This window comes from Pan paniscus, chromosome 11 (genome assembly GCF_029289425.2).
Source record: "Pan paniscus chromosome 11, NHGRI_mPanPan1-v2.0_pri, whole genome shotgun sequence".
Taxonomy (NCBI): Eukaryota; Metazoa; Chordata; class Mammalia; order Primates; family Hominidae; genus Pan; species Pan paniscus.
Window position 1 is genome coordinate 58,799,789 of NC_073260.2, and position 16,073 is coordinate 58,815,861.

The window sequence follows — 16,073 nt, forward strand, 5'->3', positions numbered from 1 at the left end:
CGGTAAGGTGGCTGGAGAGAGGAGACAGAAGGCAAACTGATCATCAGCACATCAGTGGTGTGAAGCTCCTGGGCCTGGATGATGGGAGAAAGGATGGTCAAAAAAAAAACAAAAACTGAGGGTCGAGGACTGGGCACTCTCATGCTTAGGCCTGGAGAGAAGGAGGAACCACCAATGAGGTGGCAGGAATATCAGGAGCACGGGGTGTTACAGAAGCCCAGAGAAGGAAAGCTGTTCGAGAAAGATAATCTGGCCGGGCGAGGTGGCTCTCACCTGTAATCCCAACACCTTGGGAGGCTGAGGTGGGAGGATCCCTTGAGGCTAGGAGTTCCAGACCAACCTGAGCAACATAGTGAGACCCTGTCTCTACAAAAAAATTAAAAATTATCCAGTGTGATGGTGCGTGCTTGTAGTCCTAGCTACTTGGGAGGTTAAGGATCACTTGAGCCCAGGAGATCAAGGCTGCAGTGAACTATGATCATGTCACTGCATTGCTGCCTGGGTGACCCTGTCTCTAAAGAAAGAGAGGAGGCTGGGCACCGTGGCTCATGCCTGTAATCCTAGCACTTTGGGAGGAAGAGGCGGGTGGATCACGAGGTCAGGAGTTTGAGACCAGCCTGACCAACATGGCGAAACCCCGTCTCTTTTAAAAATACAAAAATTAGCTAGGTGTCGTGGCATGTGCCTCAGGAGGCTGAGGCAGTGAGCTGATATCTCCCACCTGAACCCAGGAGGCGGAGGTTGCAGTCAGCCAAGATCGTGCCACTGCACTCCAGCCTGGCTGACAGAGCGAGACTCCATCTCAAACAAAAAAAAAGAGAGAAGGAGATAGAGCAAAGGGGAATATAATATGGTCAACCATGTTGAGGGCTGTCAGGGCAAGTAAGATAATGACAGAGATTTAGCAAGATGGATGTCACTGGTGACCATGGCAGTATGGCTCTGATGGTGGGATGGGCACAGAAGCCTTGGCTGTTCATAATCCCAGTTCCTAGCTATCAGAGCCCTGGCTTTCCTGGTGAGGTGCTAGATGTGGTTTACTAGACAGCATTCTAATACCACATTAGCTGCTGCCAGAGGAGTGTTGGAATGCTGTAGGGAAGGACTGGTGAAAGGGAGCAGGTGATGCCCTGGGAACAGGCTAGGCTAGGACAAGAGCAGAAGGGAGCAGAGGAACAGGCGAGGCAAACAGGGTGTCCTGCGCCCAATCAAATGGTCCAGGCCCAGTGTTATGAGAATAGCCACCTAGGGGTTGGGCCAGCAGGGAGAAAAGGTGAGGTGGCCGGAGAGCCCATGCTACAAAAATACCCCAAATATCCACACAGTATAAGGCACTGGGCTGGGTGCCAGTACTCAGATGAATCTACCTCCATTCCTGCCCTTGGGAAGTGCATGGTCACTTGGGGAGAAAAACAGCCAACTGAAATAACTCCAACCAGGACATGGTCAACAGCGGACAGGAGGCCAGGCATGGTGGCTCATGCCTATAATCCCAGCACTTTGGGAGGCCGAGGTGGGCAGATCACTTAAGGCCAGGAGTTCGAGACCAGCCTGGCCAACATGGTGAAACCCCGACTCTACTAAAAATACAAAAATTAGCTGGGCGTGATGGCGCGTGCCTGTAGTCCCAGCTCCTTGCGAGATTGAGGTAGGAGAACTGCTTGAACCTAGAGGCAGAGGTAGCAGTGAGCCAAGATCGTGCCACTACACTCCAGCCTGGGCAACAGAGCAAGACTCTGTCTCAAAAAAATAAGTGGACAGGATGTCGGGAGGCACAGAAGAGGAAGTGACCAGGAGAGGAGACACCACTTAAGCTGGGCCTTAAACACGAATAGGAGTTTGCTGGGCAGGGCAGAAGGCATTTGCTTGAGAGGACTGAGGCCCACGGGCTTGGAGGTGGGAGGCAAGGGGCCACATGTATCTACAGCAAAGGGTGGCTGGGACAGAGATGACTGGATGGAAAGGAGGGCCTGGGTACTCCGGGTATCTTAACTTTATCCTGAGGGCAGTGGAGAGCCAGGGAAGATTTTTGTTGATTTGTTTGTTTTTATTGATATATCATAGTTGTACATATTAGGGAAGATATGAAGAAGAGGAGTGACATAGTCCGCCAGAGTGTGGCCGAGGAGTAGGAGGAGTGTGAAGAGGCTGGGGTACTGTCCAGACCAGAGACGGTGGTGGCCTTGACATCTCCCCAGAGATGGGGATGGAGGGGAGGGACCATATTCCAGAGCTGTTTGGGAGGCAGAAGGGAGACTGAGGGGAGTGTGGGGCATGAAAGACAGGGAGGTGCCCAGGGCAGGCAGGTTCCTGCCTTGACAGCACCAACAGGAGCAGGAATCTCTCCACGGACTGAGGCGCCGGGCAGGGAGGGGATGGTTCCTGAGAGGCCAACCTGCCTCCCAGTCGTGGGCCCCGGGGCTGGCGGAGGCCTCCTGGACACGGACACACGCACATGCGCACGCACACGCACGCGCACAGACGCTGCCTGGATTTTGCTTTGGGTTCTGTCTTCTCACTGCGGACCCTGGAACGAAACGATCTCCCCGCGGCCGCCGCCGCTACCTGGTGCCCACAGGTGCCTGCAGGAGTCCTGGGGCCAGCTGGCCTCGATGTACGTCAGCACGCGGGAACGGTACAAGTGGCTGCGCTTCAGCGAGGACTGTCTGTACCTGAACGTGTACGCGCCGGCGCGCGCGCCCGGGGATCCCCAGCTGCCAGTGAGTGCCAGGTCTCCCGCGCCCGCGGTCCCACCGCCGCCCACCGCCCCGCTCAGGCCCCGGCCTTCTTCGTCCAGGTGATGGTCTGGTTCCCGGGAGGCGCCTTCATCGTGGGCGCTGCTTCTTCGTACGAGGGCTCTGACTCGGCCGCCCGCGAGAAAGTGGTGCTGGTGTTTCTGCAGCACAGGCTCGGCATCTTCGGCTTCCTGAGGTGGCGGGGCCGGTACCCTTTGGGACCGCAGCTGTGGCCGGAGCGGCGGGGACAGGGTGGGAAGGGAGGGGCAGGGATGGGGGGGGTGGGCCGCGAGGCGGGGGCGGGGCCTGGCGCTCGGTGGAAGGGGCGGGCCCTCCATACCGTCTGGATGGGGCGAGCTAACTCCAAGGAAGGGGGTGTGGTCGCAGGACTGGGTCTTAGAGGGGCAAGGCTGGGCTGGGTGGGGGAAGCCCAGGAGGGCAGCCCAACGCGCCCCGACTGTCGAGGCCCGGGACCCTGACAGTGAACCCCACACGCCCAGCACGGACGACAGCCACGCGCGCGGGAACTGGGGGCTGCTGGACCAGATGGCGGCTCTGCGCTGGGTGCAGGAGAACATCGCAGCCTTCGGGGGTGACCCAGGAAATGTGACCCTGTTCGGCCAGTCGGTGGGGGCCATGAGCATCTCAGGACTGGTGAGAGCAATGCCCAGACGGACCCAGCACAGACTTAGGCTCCTGCGTTCCCACAAATGTATGCTCCACTGCACAGGCCATGTGCAGATTTGCGTGTACCAGGAACGTGCCTGCCACAGAAATGCTCTCGCCCCTGCCAAGGGTACAGCCCCTCACAGCCAAGGATGTCTCCTCTGTTGAGGGATAGCACTGATGAGAAAACTGAGCCCCAGGAAGGGTAGTGCTGAGGCTTGGGGTAATCAGTGAATCCAGGTGCTACCCAGCACCTTCTGCCTCTCCACATTCCCCCAGAACTCTATCCCCTGAACAGAGCCCACCATCTGCCCCCTGGGCAAGGCTAGGACCTCACACCAGGCCTGCAAGCCAGGGGCATGAGTTGACGGGCTTTGCCCCTGACTCCTGTGTGACTGCTGACCTGGGATGTGCCTGGAATGTGGGTGTACTGTAAGGTGCCCTGTGAGGGGCATATGGCTGGGAAGTGAACACATCACACAGGACATTGCTGGCCACAGTCATAATAATACTCAACAGCTGAGCACTTCCTGTGTGCCAGGCATTCTTCTAAGCACCTTATGTGTCATCATCCATGTAATTCCTTCAATAGTCCAAAAAGAAAAGTACTGTTGTCTCCATTCTACAGATAAAGAAACGAAGGCCCAGAGAATTAAGCAACTTTATCCAAAATTCACTAAAAAGCAGAGGAAAAAAAAATTTTTTTTTTTTGAGACGGAGTTTCGCTCTTGTTGCCCAGGCTGGAGTGCAATGGTGTGATCTCAGCTCACCATTACCTCCGCCTCCCAGGTTCAAGCGATTCTCCGAAGCAGGGAAAGATTGTAAGCAGCAAAGTGACATGATCAGATGTGCATTTAGAGAGATGGCTCAGCCTGCTGCATGGGACTGGGTTGGCAAGAAACAGGAGCAGAGACTCGGAGAGCTACTGGGAGGGGCAGGGATGGGGATAGGATATATCCTAGGAGAGATCATGGGGGCTGGCTCTAAAGCAGGGGCAGGAAAGATGGAGAGCAGAGGATGGCTCAGAGTGATCCAAGAGGCCAAATGGGCAGGACTAGGGCAGCTGGGGTGTGGTCATTAGCAGAGATAGGGAAGGCCCCTGGGGCAGGGGGATGGTATGGGGTAAGGAATGCCACCCAGACAGGGATTGGCTGGAGCAGGTTTGGGGCACATGAAGTCTGAGGTATCCAAGGGACAAGATGGGAGGCCCTAGATGTACTTGTTCCCCCAACTTGGGCAGTGGAGAGAGGCTAACAGCTGTCAGCACAGGTAACAACCTGGGGAAACCATGAGGTCCCTTCCACCTACCCCTCATTTCTAGCCCTAAAGTAGAGGAAGACCCCTTTTCCACACAAGCAGATTCCCTCCCCCAATCTCACATCCCCTCTGGAACCCACTGGGGCCCACTGTACAGACCAGAGGCAGGAATACCACTGGCTTTAGGTCTAGGACATCACCCCAGGACTCCTGACTCCCTCCCAGCTACTTGCCCTTCCTGGCTTCACTCAGGCTGCCTGCCCATGGCCAGACAGATGCCCAGAACAGCCCAGGTGTCTCTACTTGGGCATCTCACGGGTGTATTCCTCCCTGTTCTTGCAGATGATGTCACCCCAGCCTCGGGTCTCTTCCATCGGGCCATTTCCCAGAGTGGCACCGCGTTATTCAGACTTTTCATCACTCGTAACCCACTGAAAGTGGCCAAGGTGAGTGCCTCTCCTTCCCCAGGGCTCAGCATGGAAGAGAAGGATGGAAGCACCCCTAAGCATCCCTTCTTCTCTCTATAGAAGGTTGCCCACCTGGCTGGATGCAACCACAACAGCACACAGATCCTGGTAAATTGCCTGAGGGCACTATCAGGGGCCAAGGTGATGCGTGTGTCCAACAAGATGGTAGGTAGAACATTCCAGCTGCCTGACCTGGTGCCTGAGGGCCATCCTCCTATCCTGGTACCCAGCCACCCCCAACTACTTCCCCAGGGACCCTGTCTCAAGAGCACATGAGGGAGACTTCCTTTAACTCTGATCCCTTCCTCTCCCCCACAGAGATTCCTCCAACTGAACTTCCAGAGAGACCCTGAAGAGGTAAACAGGCCACATTCTGCAATTTGAGTATTTATTTAACACCTACTTTGTGCCAGGCACTTGGGATACTTAGGGAATTGTTCAGGCCAAGATCCCTTCCCTAGTGGAGCTGATGTTCCAGTGGGGAAGGAGAATAAACCCTATAAATAAATATATTGTCCACCTCCTTAGAAGGTGATAAGTGAATAGCAAGGAATGGAGAGGGTAAAGGGGTTGGACATGTTGGGAGGTATGGACTTTTAAATAGAATGGCTAGAACAGGACTCAGTGAAGTGAAATTTAGCAAAGATTTTCAAGAGGTGAAGGAGTGAGCTATACAGATACCCGCAGCCATCCCAAGCCCACGTAATTTGGTCCTGCCTATCCTGCTGCCCTCCCACACCCATCCTCCTGGGGCTCACCATGCCAGCCCCAGCCTTTTCCCAATCAAAGAACCTAGGCTAGAGCAGCCTCTGAAGGGGCACCCAAGGTCGCAGGGACCCTGGGAGGATACTTGAGGAGACTGGCTGGAAATACCCTTTGCCTTGTAGATTATCTGGTCCATGAGCCCTGTGGTGGATGGTGTGGTGATCCCAGATGACCCTTTGGTGCTCCTGACCCAGGGGCAGGTTTCATCTGTGCCCTACCTTCTAGGTGTCAACAACCTGGAATTCAATTGGCTCTTGCCTTACGTAAGTGAGTAGGAGTTCAATTGGCTCTTGCCTTACGTAAGTGAGTACCATAGTGGAGGCAGGGAAGGATGCCTCTTGGACGGTGCTGGGCACCAGGTCAGATGCCAGTAGCCCCTCTGTGGATGCCCTATGTTTGGGAGCCTCCTGTAGTCCCTGTACAGTGAAAACTGGCCATGAATGATGGAGGGGAAGAAGGGAGAAGTATGGCCTGTTGGAGATTTGAGGGCCACAAATTCTCAGATCATAGTTTAGATGGGTTATGATGTTCATTCCCAAGCCTCTAGGCAACTGCAAATCCTGAAGCCCTCCCTTGCTCCTGGGTCAGGGTAGATGCCGCAACTCAGGATGGACCCCCACTCAGTACCACTTCAGCTCTGGCCCAGGTGGTAGTGATGAGCAGGATGGGAGCAGGGGGACAAGAGAGAGTCATGGGCCCTTCCTGGGCTGTGTGCTGTGTCTGATAACTCATCATTAGATGGGCAAGACCTTTGGGGCCTTTGTAGCTCTGGCCAGAATCCCTCCTAATGCTCAGGCCTGACCCACACTGGGGTCCTTGTCTTGTGAACAGATCATGAAGTTCCCGCTAAACCGGCAGGCGATGAGAAAGGAAACCATCACTAAGATGCTCTGGAGTACCCACACCCTGTTGGTGAGGGACCCAGCTGGCAGGTGTGCTCAGTTCGGACAGGGTTGACCTCCCCGTTTTTTTTAACCTAGTAGCTGCTCTTTGCAAAGGGGCTCCCAGCCAGGGTAAGGATCTTTCTTGGAGGGTCTGGGGTTTGCTGTGGGATCAGATGACTGCTTACAGGTAAGGTGCTCAGGGTCACAGGGGCAGTTATGCAGCAAAATCAGGGGTTACAACCAGCAGAGACAGAAACTTTCCCAGGAAGCTCCCTTTTTTCCCCCTCCCAGGCCAAAAACTCCTGGGGGGCTGAGCATGGATCCAAGTCACTGGTGGGCCCACCTCTGGCTCAGCTGGCACCCAGGCCTCAGGTAAGTGTTGCCTCCTCACTCAGAATATCACCAAGGAGCAGGTACCACTTGTGGTGGAGGAGTACCTGGACAATGTCAATGAGCATGACTGGAAGATGCTACGAAACCGTATGATGGACATAGTTCAAGATGCTACTTTCGTATACACCACACTGCAGACTGCTCACTACCACCGAGGTATGCGGGGTCCCCAAGAGTGGCCACACTGGCCCCGTCCACTCTCCAGGTGTGCTGTTTACCAACTGGGCTTATCGACTGCTCCCCTACCCTCTCTGCACTTCTGGGCTAGTATAGGATTCTAAGATATCACAGAGGAGGCAGCATGCTATCAACTACAAGAGAGGAAGGGGCCAGGCACGGTGGCTCACGCCTGTAATCCCAGCACTTTGGGAAGCCGAAGTGGGCGGATCATTTGAGGCCAGGAGTTCTAGACCAGCCTCACCAACATGGTGAAAACCCATCTCTACTAAAAATACAAAAAAATTAGCCAGCTGTAGTGGTGCATGCCTATAGTCCCAGCTACTCAGTAGGCTGACGCAGGAGAATCGCTTGAACCTGGGAGGGGGAGGTTGCAGTGAGCCGACATCACACCACTGCACTCCAGCCTGGGCAACAGAGCGAGACTCCATCTCAAAAAAAAAAAAAACAAAAAAAGTATAAGAGAGGAACTGTTCTTCCTTAGGAACAAGGGCAGGACCTCAAACAGTCCAGAGGAGAAGCCTGGGGTGGTCAGGGAAGGCTTCCTGGCTGAGAGGACAGGCTTAGGGGCACCTTGAAAGTTCAGGCTGACTGGGGCTAGGGGAACATGTGGGTAACAGGTTAAAGTGGGGGGGCTGGAAAATGCAGACACCAAAGACCCTTCAATATGAGGCCAAGAAAGGAAGGTTCAGAACAGGGAAAAGGAAGGCTTCCATGATCCTGGCCACAATCCTGTGAATTAGGTTTTAGTATTCTCAGTCTGAAGATAAGGAATTATTGATACAATTCAGAAAGGTAGAGCAACTTGCTTTAGGTCACACAGCGAATGAGTAGTGCAGACAGGATTCAAGTCTGCCCCCTTGATTCTGAAGCCAAAGCTCTTTTTCCTGCTTGGTGCAGGTGAGTGGGAGGCATGGGGTGGATGAGAAGCCTAGGCAGAGGCTTTTCCTGCATCCCTCCTCAGTTTCCCTATTCACAGATGCCAGCCTCCCTGTCTACCTGTATGAATTTGAGCACCACGCTCGTGGAATAATCGTCAAACCCTGCACTGATGGGGCAGACCATGGGGATGAGATGTACTTCCTCTTTGGGGGCCCCTTCGCCACAGGTGCAAAGGTCCCACCTGATACCCCAACTGGGTGTCCAGTCTCCCACCTCTGGATGCAGACCCCACCCCTCCATCAGCTGGCCACAGGGAGCTCACCAGTTCCTAATCTGTGATGCTCTCCCAAATGAAAGTCTTCTGCTCCGGAAGCAGCAGAAGCAGCAGGAGTAGGGTGGGAGGTCAGCGTCCCCTGCTCTGTCTGAAATCCCACATACCATTCTGCCCCCAGGCCTTTCCATGGGTAAGGAGAAGGCACTTAGCCTCCGGATGATGAAATACTGGGCCAACTTTGCCCGCACAGGGTGAGTCTGCCCCCCAGCACATCTGGGCATTCTACCTGCCCAGTGCTGGACCCGAAGAAGCCAGCTGCTTCGGATATTTGCTCCAGCGTGTCCTACAGGAACTGCCCAGTCGGCCCAACCAGGTTGCCCCTTCTTCTTCAGCTTTCCCCAGTCAGTCACCCGATCCTAAACGTCTCTAGAATGTGTCCTTCTTGATCCATGACCCACACTCTTCATTCACTCAAGCATTCCACAGTCATTCACCACTGCACTCTTTTGGGCCCAGCCCCAGTACTGGAAGCTGGAATTCAAGGATGTTGCAGACATGAGCCCCATCCTCCAGCAGCTCACCACATAAAATCAGGAAATTACAATCTGGTACGCTGAGAGCTGTACTGGGGGAGCACAAGGCACTTTGAGAGCATAGAGGAGGTGTCTGGCGCAGCCTAGGGGGCAGGTGACATGTAAAGAGAGCTTTGGCTAGCCTTGTGGCTATTTTCTTAAAGTCTCACTCTGTCACCCAGACTGGAGTGCAGTGGCGCAATCCCAGCTCACTGCAATCTCCGCCTCCCAGGTTCAAGTGATTCTCCCGCCTAGGCCTCCTGAGGAGTTGGGATTACAGGCCACCACGCCTGGCTAATTTTTGTATTTTTGTAGAGGTGGGGTTTCACGTTGGCCAGGCTGGTCTTGAATTCCTAACCTCAAGCTATCCACCCACCTCGGCCTCTGAAAGTGTTGGGATTACAGGCATGAGCCACTGCGCCTGGCCTCTCTCCTTTCAATTCATCCTCCTTATGACACTCAAAGTGTCTTTCTTTTTCTTTTTTTTTTTAAATTTTTTTGAGACAGGGTCTCACTCTGCTGCCCAGGCTAGAGTGTAGTGGTGCAATCACAGCTCACTGCAGCCTTGACCTCCCAGGCTCAAGCAATCCTCCCACTTCAGCCTCCCAAGTAGCTGGGACTACAGGCACATACCACCATGCTCGTCTAATTATTATTATTATTATTTTTTTGAGACAGAGTCTCGCTCTGTCACCCAGGCTGGAGAGCAGTGGTGCAATCTCAGCTCACTGCAAGCTCTGCTTCCCGGGTTTATGCCATTCTCCTGCCTCAGCCTACCGAGTAGCTGGGACTACAGGTGCCTGCCACCATGCCTGGCTAATTTTTTTGTATCTTTAGTAGAGACGAGGTTTCACCATGTTAGCCAGGATGGTCTCGATCTCCTGACCTCGTGATCTGCCCGCCTCGGGCTCCCAAAGTGCTGGGATTACAGGTGTGAGCCAACACGCCTGGCCTAATTTTTGTATTTTTTGTAGAGATGAAGTCTTGCTATTTTGCCCAGACTGGTCTCCAACTCCTGGGCTCAAGCAATTTTCTCACCTATGCCTCCCAAAGTGTTGGTCTTACGGGCGTTAGCCACCATACCCAGCCCAAGGTGTCTTTCTGAAATAACATCTGACCAAGTCACTCTCCTGTTTAAAACTCTTCATGGCTTCTCTCTGCCTCCAAGATAAAGTCCCAGCTCCTCAACCTTGCGTGAAAGGCCTTTCAAAATCTTTCCTATGTCATCTCCTTTCCACTTCGATCCCTTTCACACACACTCTTTTTTTTTTTGTTTTTGTGTTTGTTTTTGAGACAGAGTCTCGCTCTGTCACCCAGGCTGGAGTGCAGTAGCGCGATCTCAGCTCACTGCAATCTCCACCTCCCAGGTTCATGCTATTCTCCTGCCTCAGCCTCCCGAGTAGCTGGGACTACAGGCACCCGCCACCTCGGCCGGCTTTTTTTTTTTTGTATATTTAGTAGAGACAGGGTTTCGCCATGTTAGCCAGGATGGTCTCGATCTCCTGACCTCGTGATCCGCCCGCCTCAGCCTCCCAAAGTGCTGGGATTACAGGCATGAGCCACCAGGCCTGGCCACACACACACTCTGTTTTTACCTAACTCTTGACTTGTGCTTCCTCCAAAAGCCTTGGTCTTTTATATCTCTCAACCTGGCACATACTGTTTGCTCTGCCTGGAAGGCCCACCCCAATACACACTTTCCTACTCTTTATTAAAGTTCTAAGTATCATCTCCGTAAAGCCCTCTGGAACCGCAATTCCCAAGGGCAAATTAAACGAGGGAAGGGTGAAAGAAAGAAGCAGGATGAAAAGGAACACAGGTAGTCCTCTCTTTTTTATTTCTGGGCAGAAACCCCAATGATGGGAATCTGCCCTGCTAGCCACGCTACAAAAAGGATGAAAAGTACCTGCAGCTGGATTTTACCACAAGAGTGGGCATGAAGCTCAAGGAGAAGAAGAGGGCTTTTTGGATGAGTCTGTACCAGTCTCAAAGACCTGAGAAGCAGAGGCAATTCTAAGGGTGGCTATGCAGGAAGGAGCCAAAGAGGGGTTTGCCCCCACCACCCAGGCCCTGGGGAGACTAACCATGGACATACCTGGGGACAAGAGTTCTACCCACCCCAATTTAGAACTGCAGGAGCTCCCTGCTGCCTCCAGGCCAAAGCTAGAGCTTTTGCCTGTTGTGTGGGACCTGCACCGCCCTCTCCAGCCTGACATCCCATGATGCCCCCCTACTTCACTGTTGACATCCAGTTAGGCCAGGCCCTGTCAACACCACACTGTGCTCAGCTCTCCAGCCTCAGGACAACCTCTTTTTTTCCCTTCTTCAAATCCTCCCACCCTTCAGTGTCTCCTGTGGCTCCTTCTTATGGGAGGTCGACCCAGACTGCCACTGCCCCTGTCACTGCACCCAGCTTGGCATTTACCATCCATTCTGCTCAACCTTGTGCCTGTCTGTTCACATTGGCCTGGAGGCCTAGGGCAGGTTGTGACATGGAGCAAACTTTTGGTATTTGGGATCTTCTCTCCCACCCACACTTATCTCCCCCAGGGCCACTCCAAAGTCTATACACAGGGGTGGTCTCTTCAATAAAGAAGTGTTGATTAGACCTGAATTTCTCCACCTATAAAATGGGTGTGTGAAGTGAATGTTGTCTCAATTTGAGCCCTGAGAGAAAGGAAGTATTGCTGCCTGTTCCTTAGTGGGCTGTGCCTGGATGCTACACTCAGTCAAAGGGTGCTACTACAAAGTTGCCTGGGGTACAAAACACTTGCCTTTTGCCTTCATGGTCTCAAGTGCACCCCTCAGGACAGCAGGACAGCCACACCCCACGCTCACTTGTCCATCAGTTTAGGTCTTAGTGCCACATCTAGATTCCTCTGGCCTCTCCTGCAGACCGTGTGTATCCCAGCCTGTCCCACAGTTTTGTTTTGTTGTTTTGTGGGGGTTTTCTTTTTTTTTGAGACGGAGTTTTGCTCTTGTCACCCAGGCTGGAGTGCAATGATGAAATCTCAGCTCACTGCAGCCTCAGTCTCCCGAGTTCAAGCGATTCTCCTGCCTCAGCCTCCCAAGTAGCTGAGATTACAGATGCCCACCACCATGCCAGACTAATTTTTGTATTTTTAGTAGAGATAGGGTTTCATCATGTCGGCCAGGCTGGTCTCAAACTCCTGACCTCAGGTAATCCACCCGTCTCAGCCTGCCGAAGTGCTGGAATTATAGGCATGAGCCACCATGCCTGGCCACTGTGGGCTTTTTGGTGGTAAAATACACACGACAAATTTTACCATTTTAACTATTTTTGTTTTTTGTTTTGTTTTTTGTGGGGTTTTTTTGTTTTTTGTTTTTTGTTTTTGAGACGGAGTCTCGCTCTGTCGCCCAGGCTGGAGTGCAGTGGCGCGTTCTTGGCTCACTGTGATCTCTGCCTCCCGGGTTCACGCCATTCTCCTGCCTCAGCCTCTTGAATAGCTGGGACCACAGGTGCCCACCACAACACCCAGCTAATTTTTTTTTTTTGTACTTTTAGTAGGGACGGGGTTTCACCATGTTAGCCAGGACGGTCTCGATCTCCTGACCTCGTGATCCACCCACCTCGGCCTCCCAAAGTGCTGGGATTACAGGTGTGAGCTACTGCGCCCAGCCCATTTTAACTATTTTTAAATGTACAGTTCAATATCATTAAGTACATTCACATCATTGCACAACCATCACCACTATTCTGTCTTTAGAACTTTTTCATCATTTAAACTGAAACTCTGTACCCATTCAACAATGACTTGCTGTTACCCCCTCTTCCTAGCCCCCGGTAACCCCTATTCTGCTTTCTGTCTCTATGAACTTGACTCTTCCAGGTGCCTGATATAAGTACAGTAATGCAGTATTTGTCCTTTTGTGTCTGGCTTATTTCACTTCACATGATGTCTTCAAGTTTCATCCATGCTGTAGCATCTATCAGAATTTCCTTCCATTTTAAGGCTGGATAATATTCCATCGCAAGTATATAACACATTTTGTTTATCCATCCATCCAGTGATGGGCATTTGGGTTCTTTCCACCTTTAGGCTATTGTGAATAATGCTGCTATGAACACTGGCATAGTGTCCCACAGTATTTTTGTCCCAAACTAGTGTTGATTAGGCTAGTGTTGATCAAACTAGTGTTGATCAAACTAATGTTGATTCCCAGAGGTTCCTGAGTCTCTGGGGCAAATGGAAGCTGCACAGATCTGTGGGATGAGGCACATCTAATTCCCCATACCCCAGGATCTAACCCCCAAAGCAAAGGGATGGTGGAGGAGGGCAGAAGCCCCTTCCAAGCAAACATTAATCCTCACAACAACCGTGGATCTTATTATCCCCATTTTACAGATGAAGAAACTGAGGCATTGAGACATTAAAAAGCCTTGTCCAAGGGCCTGAGCTGGTGGAGGCAGAGCAGGAATTGGATCCAGGCCTGTCTGAGGCACCCTGCCACCTCCATCCAGACCTGGAGCAATCCCTGAGAAGGGTGGCTACCACCGGAGATGTGGCAGCTCTGGTCTCAGGAAGCACAGCCTGAGGATGTCCCAGGCAACCAAACAGCCACTCATCAGTAAGGAGCCAGAGTGAGGGCTGCTAGTTCAGCCCCCAGAAGGTGGTCCAGGGGCAGCCAATGCAGAACTCAGCAGGAGCTCAGTTCCAACTGAGCCTGATTTCACTCCAGTGTCCACAAGGGACATCCTGACCTGGAGGTCCTTGGCTACTCACCCTGGGGCCTGCTGGCACAGCCCAGGAGCTAGCCCAGGCCTGCCTCTGATGGTTCCCCCTGATTTCTCCCCTGACAAAGATTCTCTCCTTGACAAAACTCTACTCAGACTTTCCTGAACTTTTTCAGCTAGGCCTGACTTTTTAGCAAGATTCCTGCTAAGTCAGTTTAACCAGAGCCCCCCACCTTCGATATCTGATCATCTTCCATAATCTAATTAAGTTCCTTAGCCTCGGCCAGGCACGGTGGCTCACGCCTGTAATCCCAGCACTTTGGGAGGCAGAGGCACGCAGACCACTTGAGCTCAGGAGTTCGAGACCAGCCTGGCCAACATGGTGAAACCCCATTCTACTAAAAATACAAAAATTAGCCGGATGTGGTGGTGGGCGCCTATAATCACAGCTACTTGAGAGGCTGAGGCAGAAGACTCACTTGAACTCAGGAGGTGGAGGTTGCAGTGAGCTGAAATCGTGCCACTGCACTCCAGCCTGGGTGACAGAGCAAGACTCTGCCTCAAAAATATAAAAAATAAAAGTTCTTTAGCCTCTATTATCCCCAAGATGATGTCTGGTCACCCTGGCCTGCCTGCAGCAAGAATCCTATTGCATGGGCTTAGCCAGAATTCCCCCCTTTATCTCTGATATTTCCTCTTAGTAATTTTCCATCCACTGACCCCACCTTGCTCCTTGGCTATAAATTCTCACTTGTCCATGCTGTATTCAGAGTTGAGCCCAATCTCTGTCCCCAGCTGCCTGACTGCAAAACCCCACTGTGGCAGTCCCTATGCCTATTTCTTTTTATTTCTTTTTTCTTTTTTCTTTTGGAAACAGGGTCTCCTCTGTTGCCCAGGCTGAAGTGCAGTGGTGCCATCACGGCTCACTGCAGCCTCAAACTCCTGGGCTCAAGCAATCCTCTCACGTCAGCCTCCCAAATAGCTAGGACCACAGACAGCCACCACCAGCCTTGGCTAATTTTTTTTTAATTTTTGGGCCTGACACGGTGGCTCATGCCTGTAATCCCAGCACTTTGGGAGGCTGAGGCAAGAGGACCGCTTGAGCCCAGGAGTTTGAGACCAACCTGGGCAACACTGCAAGACCCCATCCCTACAAAAAATATTAATTAAAAAAATTAGCCAGGTATGGTGGCACATGCCTGTAGTCCCAGCTACTCAAGAGGCTGAGGTGGGAGAATCGCTTGAGCCCAGAAGGCCGAGGCTTCAGTGAGCTATGATCATCACACCACTGCACTCCAGCCTGGGTGACAGAGTGAGACCCTCTCTACCGCCTTGGCCTCCCTAAGTGCTGGAATTACAGGCACAAGCTAACGGCTCGGCCCCTATGCCTATTTCGATGCTCCTGAATAAAGTCTGCTTTACTGAGCTTTAATAAGGACCATGAATGATTTTTCTTGAACGCCCCTCCCCGTGCTTTCTCACATGGGTCTGTGGGGAGGGCAGCTGCCTCTAATGGCCACCTGCCCAGGGCCCTCCTCCCCCAACTGGAGGAAGTGCAGCTGAGCAGGAGCCAGGGCTTAGTCGGGTCCAAGCTGGCTGTGGCAGATGTGACAATCATAAAGGGCTCTGAGGAAACCCTAGGACCCTCCATAGGAATCCAAGCCTGGGAGAACCCCAGTGGGCAGTCTGAATGCTGGGTTGGCCCCTGCCTTCCACAGCCCCGGCTCCACACCCTCCCCATACACCCAGGAAGGTGTCCCTCTTCTCGTCAGCTCCTCTCCGGGTTGCATTGCTGGATGACGGAGGCGGGAGGGCTACCTACTACTGCCCCATCGTCCCACCTTGTCTTCCTGCCCCCACTCAGGTCCTCCCACGGCCACTTGGAGTCTCTCCTGAAGCTGCTGCCAGGCCCCATCCCGCGTGGATCGGTGCGCAGAACAGACTGGATCTTGGTGAAAGCCCGAGGACACTTCTGAGTCTTACCCCAGCCGCCCTCCCCACTGCCGGGTTTCATCCACCCGCCCGCGCCACCGCGGGTACGAAAGAGTGCGGGCGCTAAGCTCACGCAGGCATAGCGCACACACGAGCCCCCTGCGAGCCGGGCCGGGCCCGGGCCGCCCACCTGGGGCTGAGCCTGGCTCCTGGCTCCGGATGCAGCGCCCCAGCTTCTCCCTCGCCACGCCCCCACTGCCTCCGCCGCGGGCCCCCAGCCTCCCGCCGCCCGCCCGCCTGCCACAGCCCTCCGGGCCGGGCCGACAGCGCTGGCTGCCTGGGAGTCCCGGGGGACGCGCCGTCCGGCCTCCCG

The 16,073-nt window shown here is 53.4% G+C and overlaps 1 protein-coding gene across 1 annotated transcript; it reads left to right on the forward strand.

Moving 5' to 3' along the window:
- The first annotated feature begins 2,578 nt into the window (after positions 1–2,578).
- LOC117978836 (carboxylesterase 4A-like) lies at positions 2,579–15,683 on the forward strand. The gene is given in 11 exon segments (XM_063593966.1): positions 2,579–2,720; positions 2,798–2,931; positions 3,236–3,389; positions 5,001–5,010; positions 5,013–5,104; positions 5,186–5,290; positions 5,444–5,482; positions 6,013–6,153; positions 7,170–7,323; positions 8,679–8,751; positions 10,921–15,683. Coding segments are annotated over 11 exon segments (1,179 nt in total). The 5' UTR covers positions 2,579–2,612; the 3' UTR covers positions 11,090–15,683.
- The last annotated feature ends 390 nt before the right edge of the window (positions 15,684–16,073 follow it).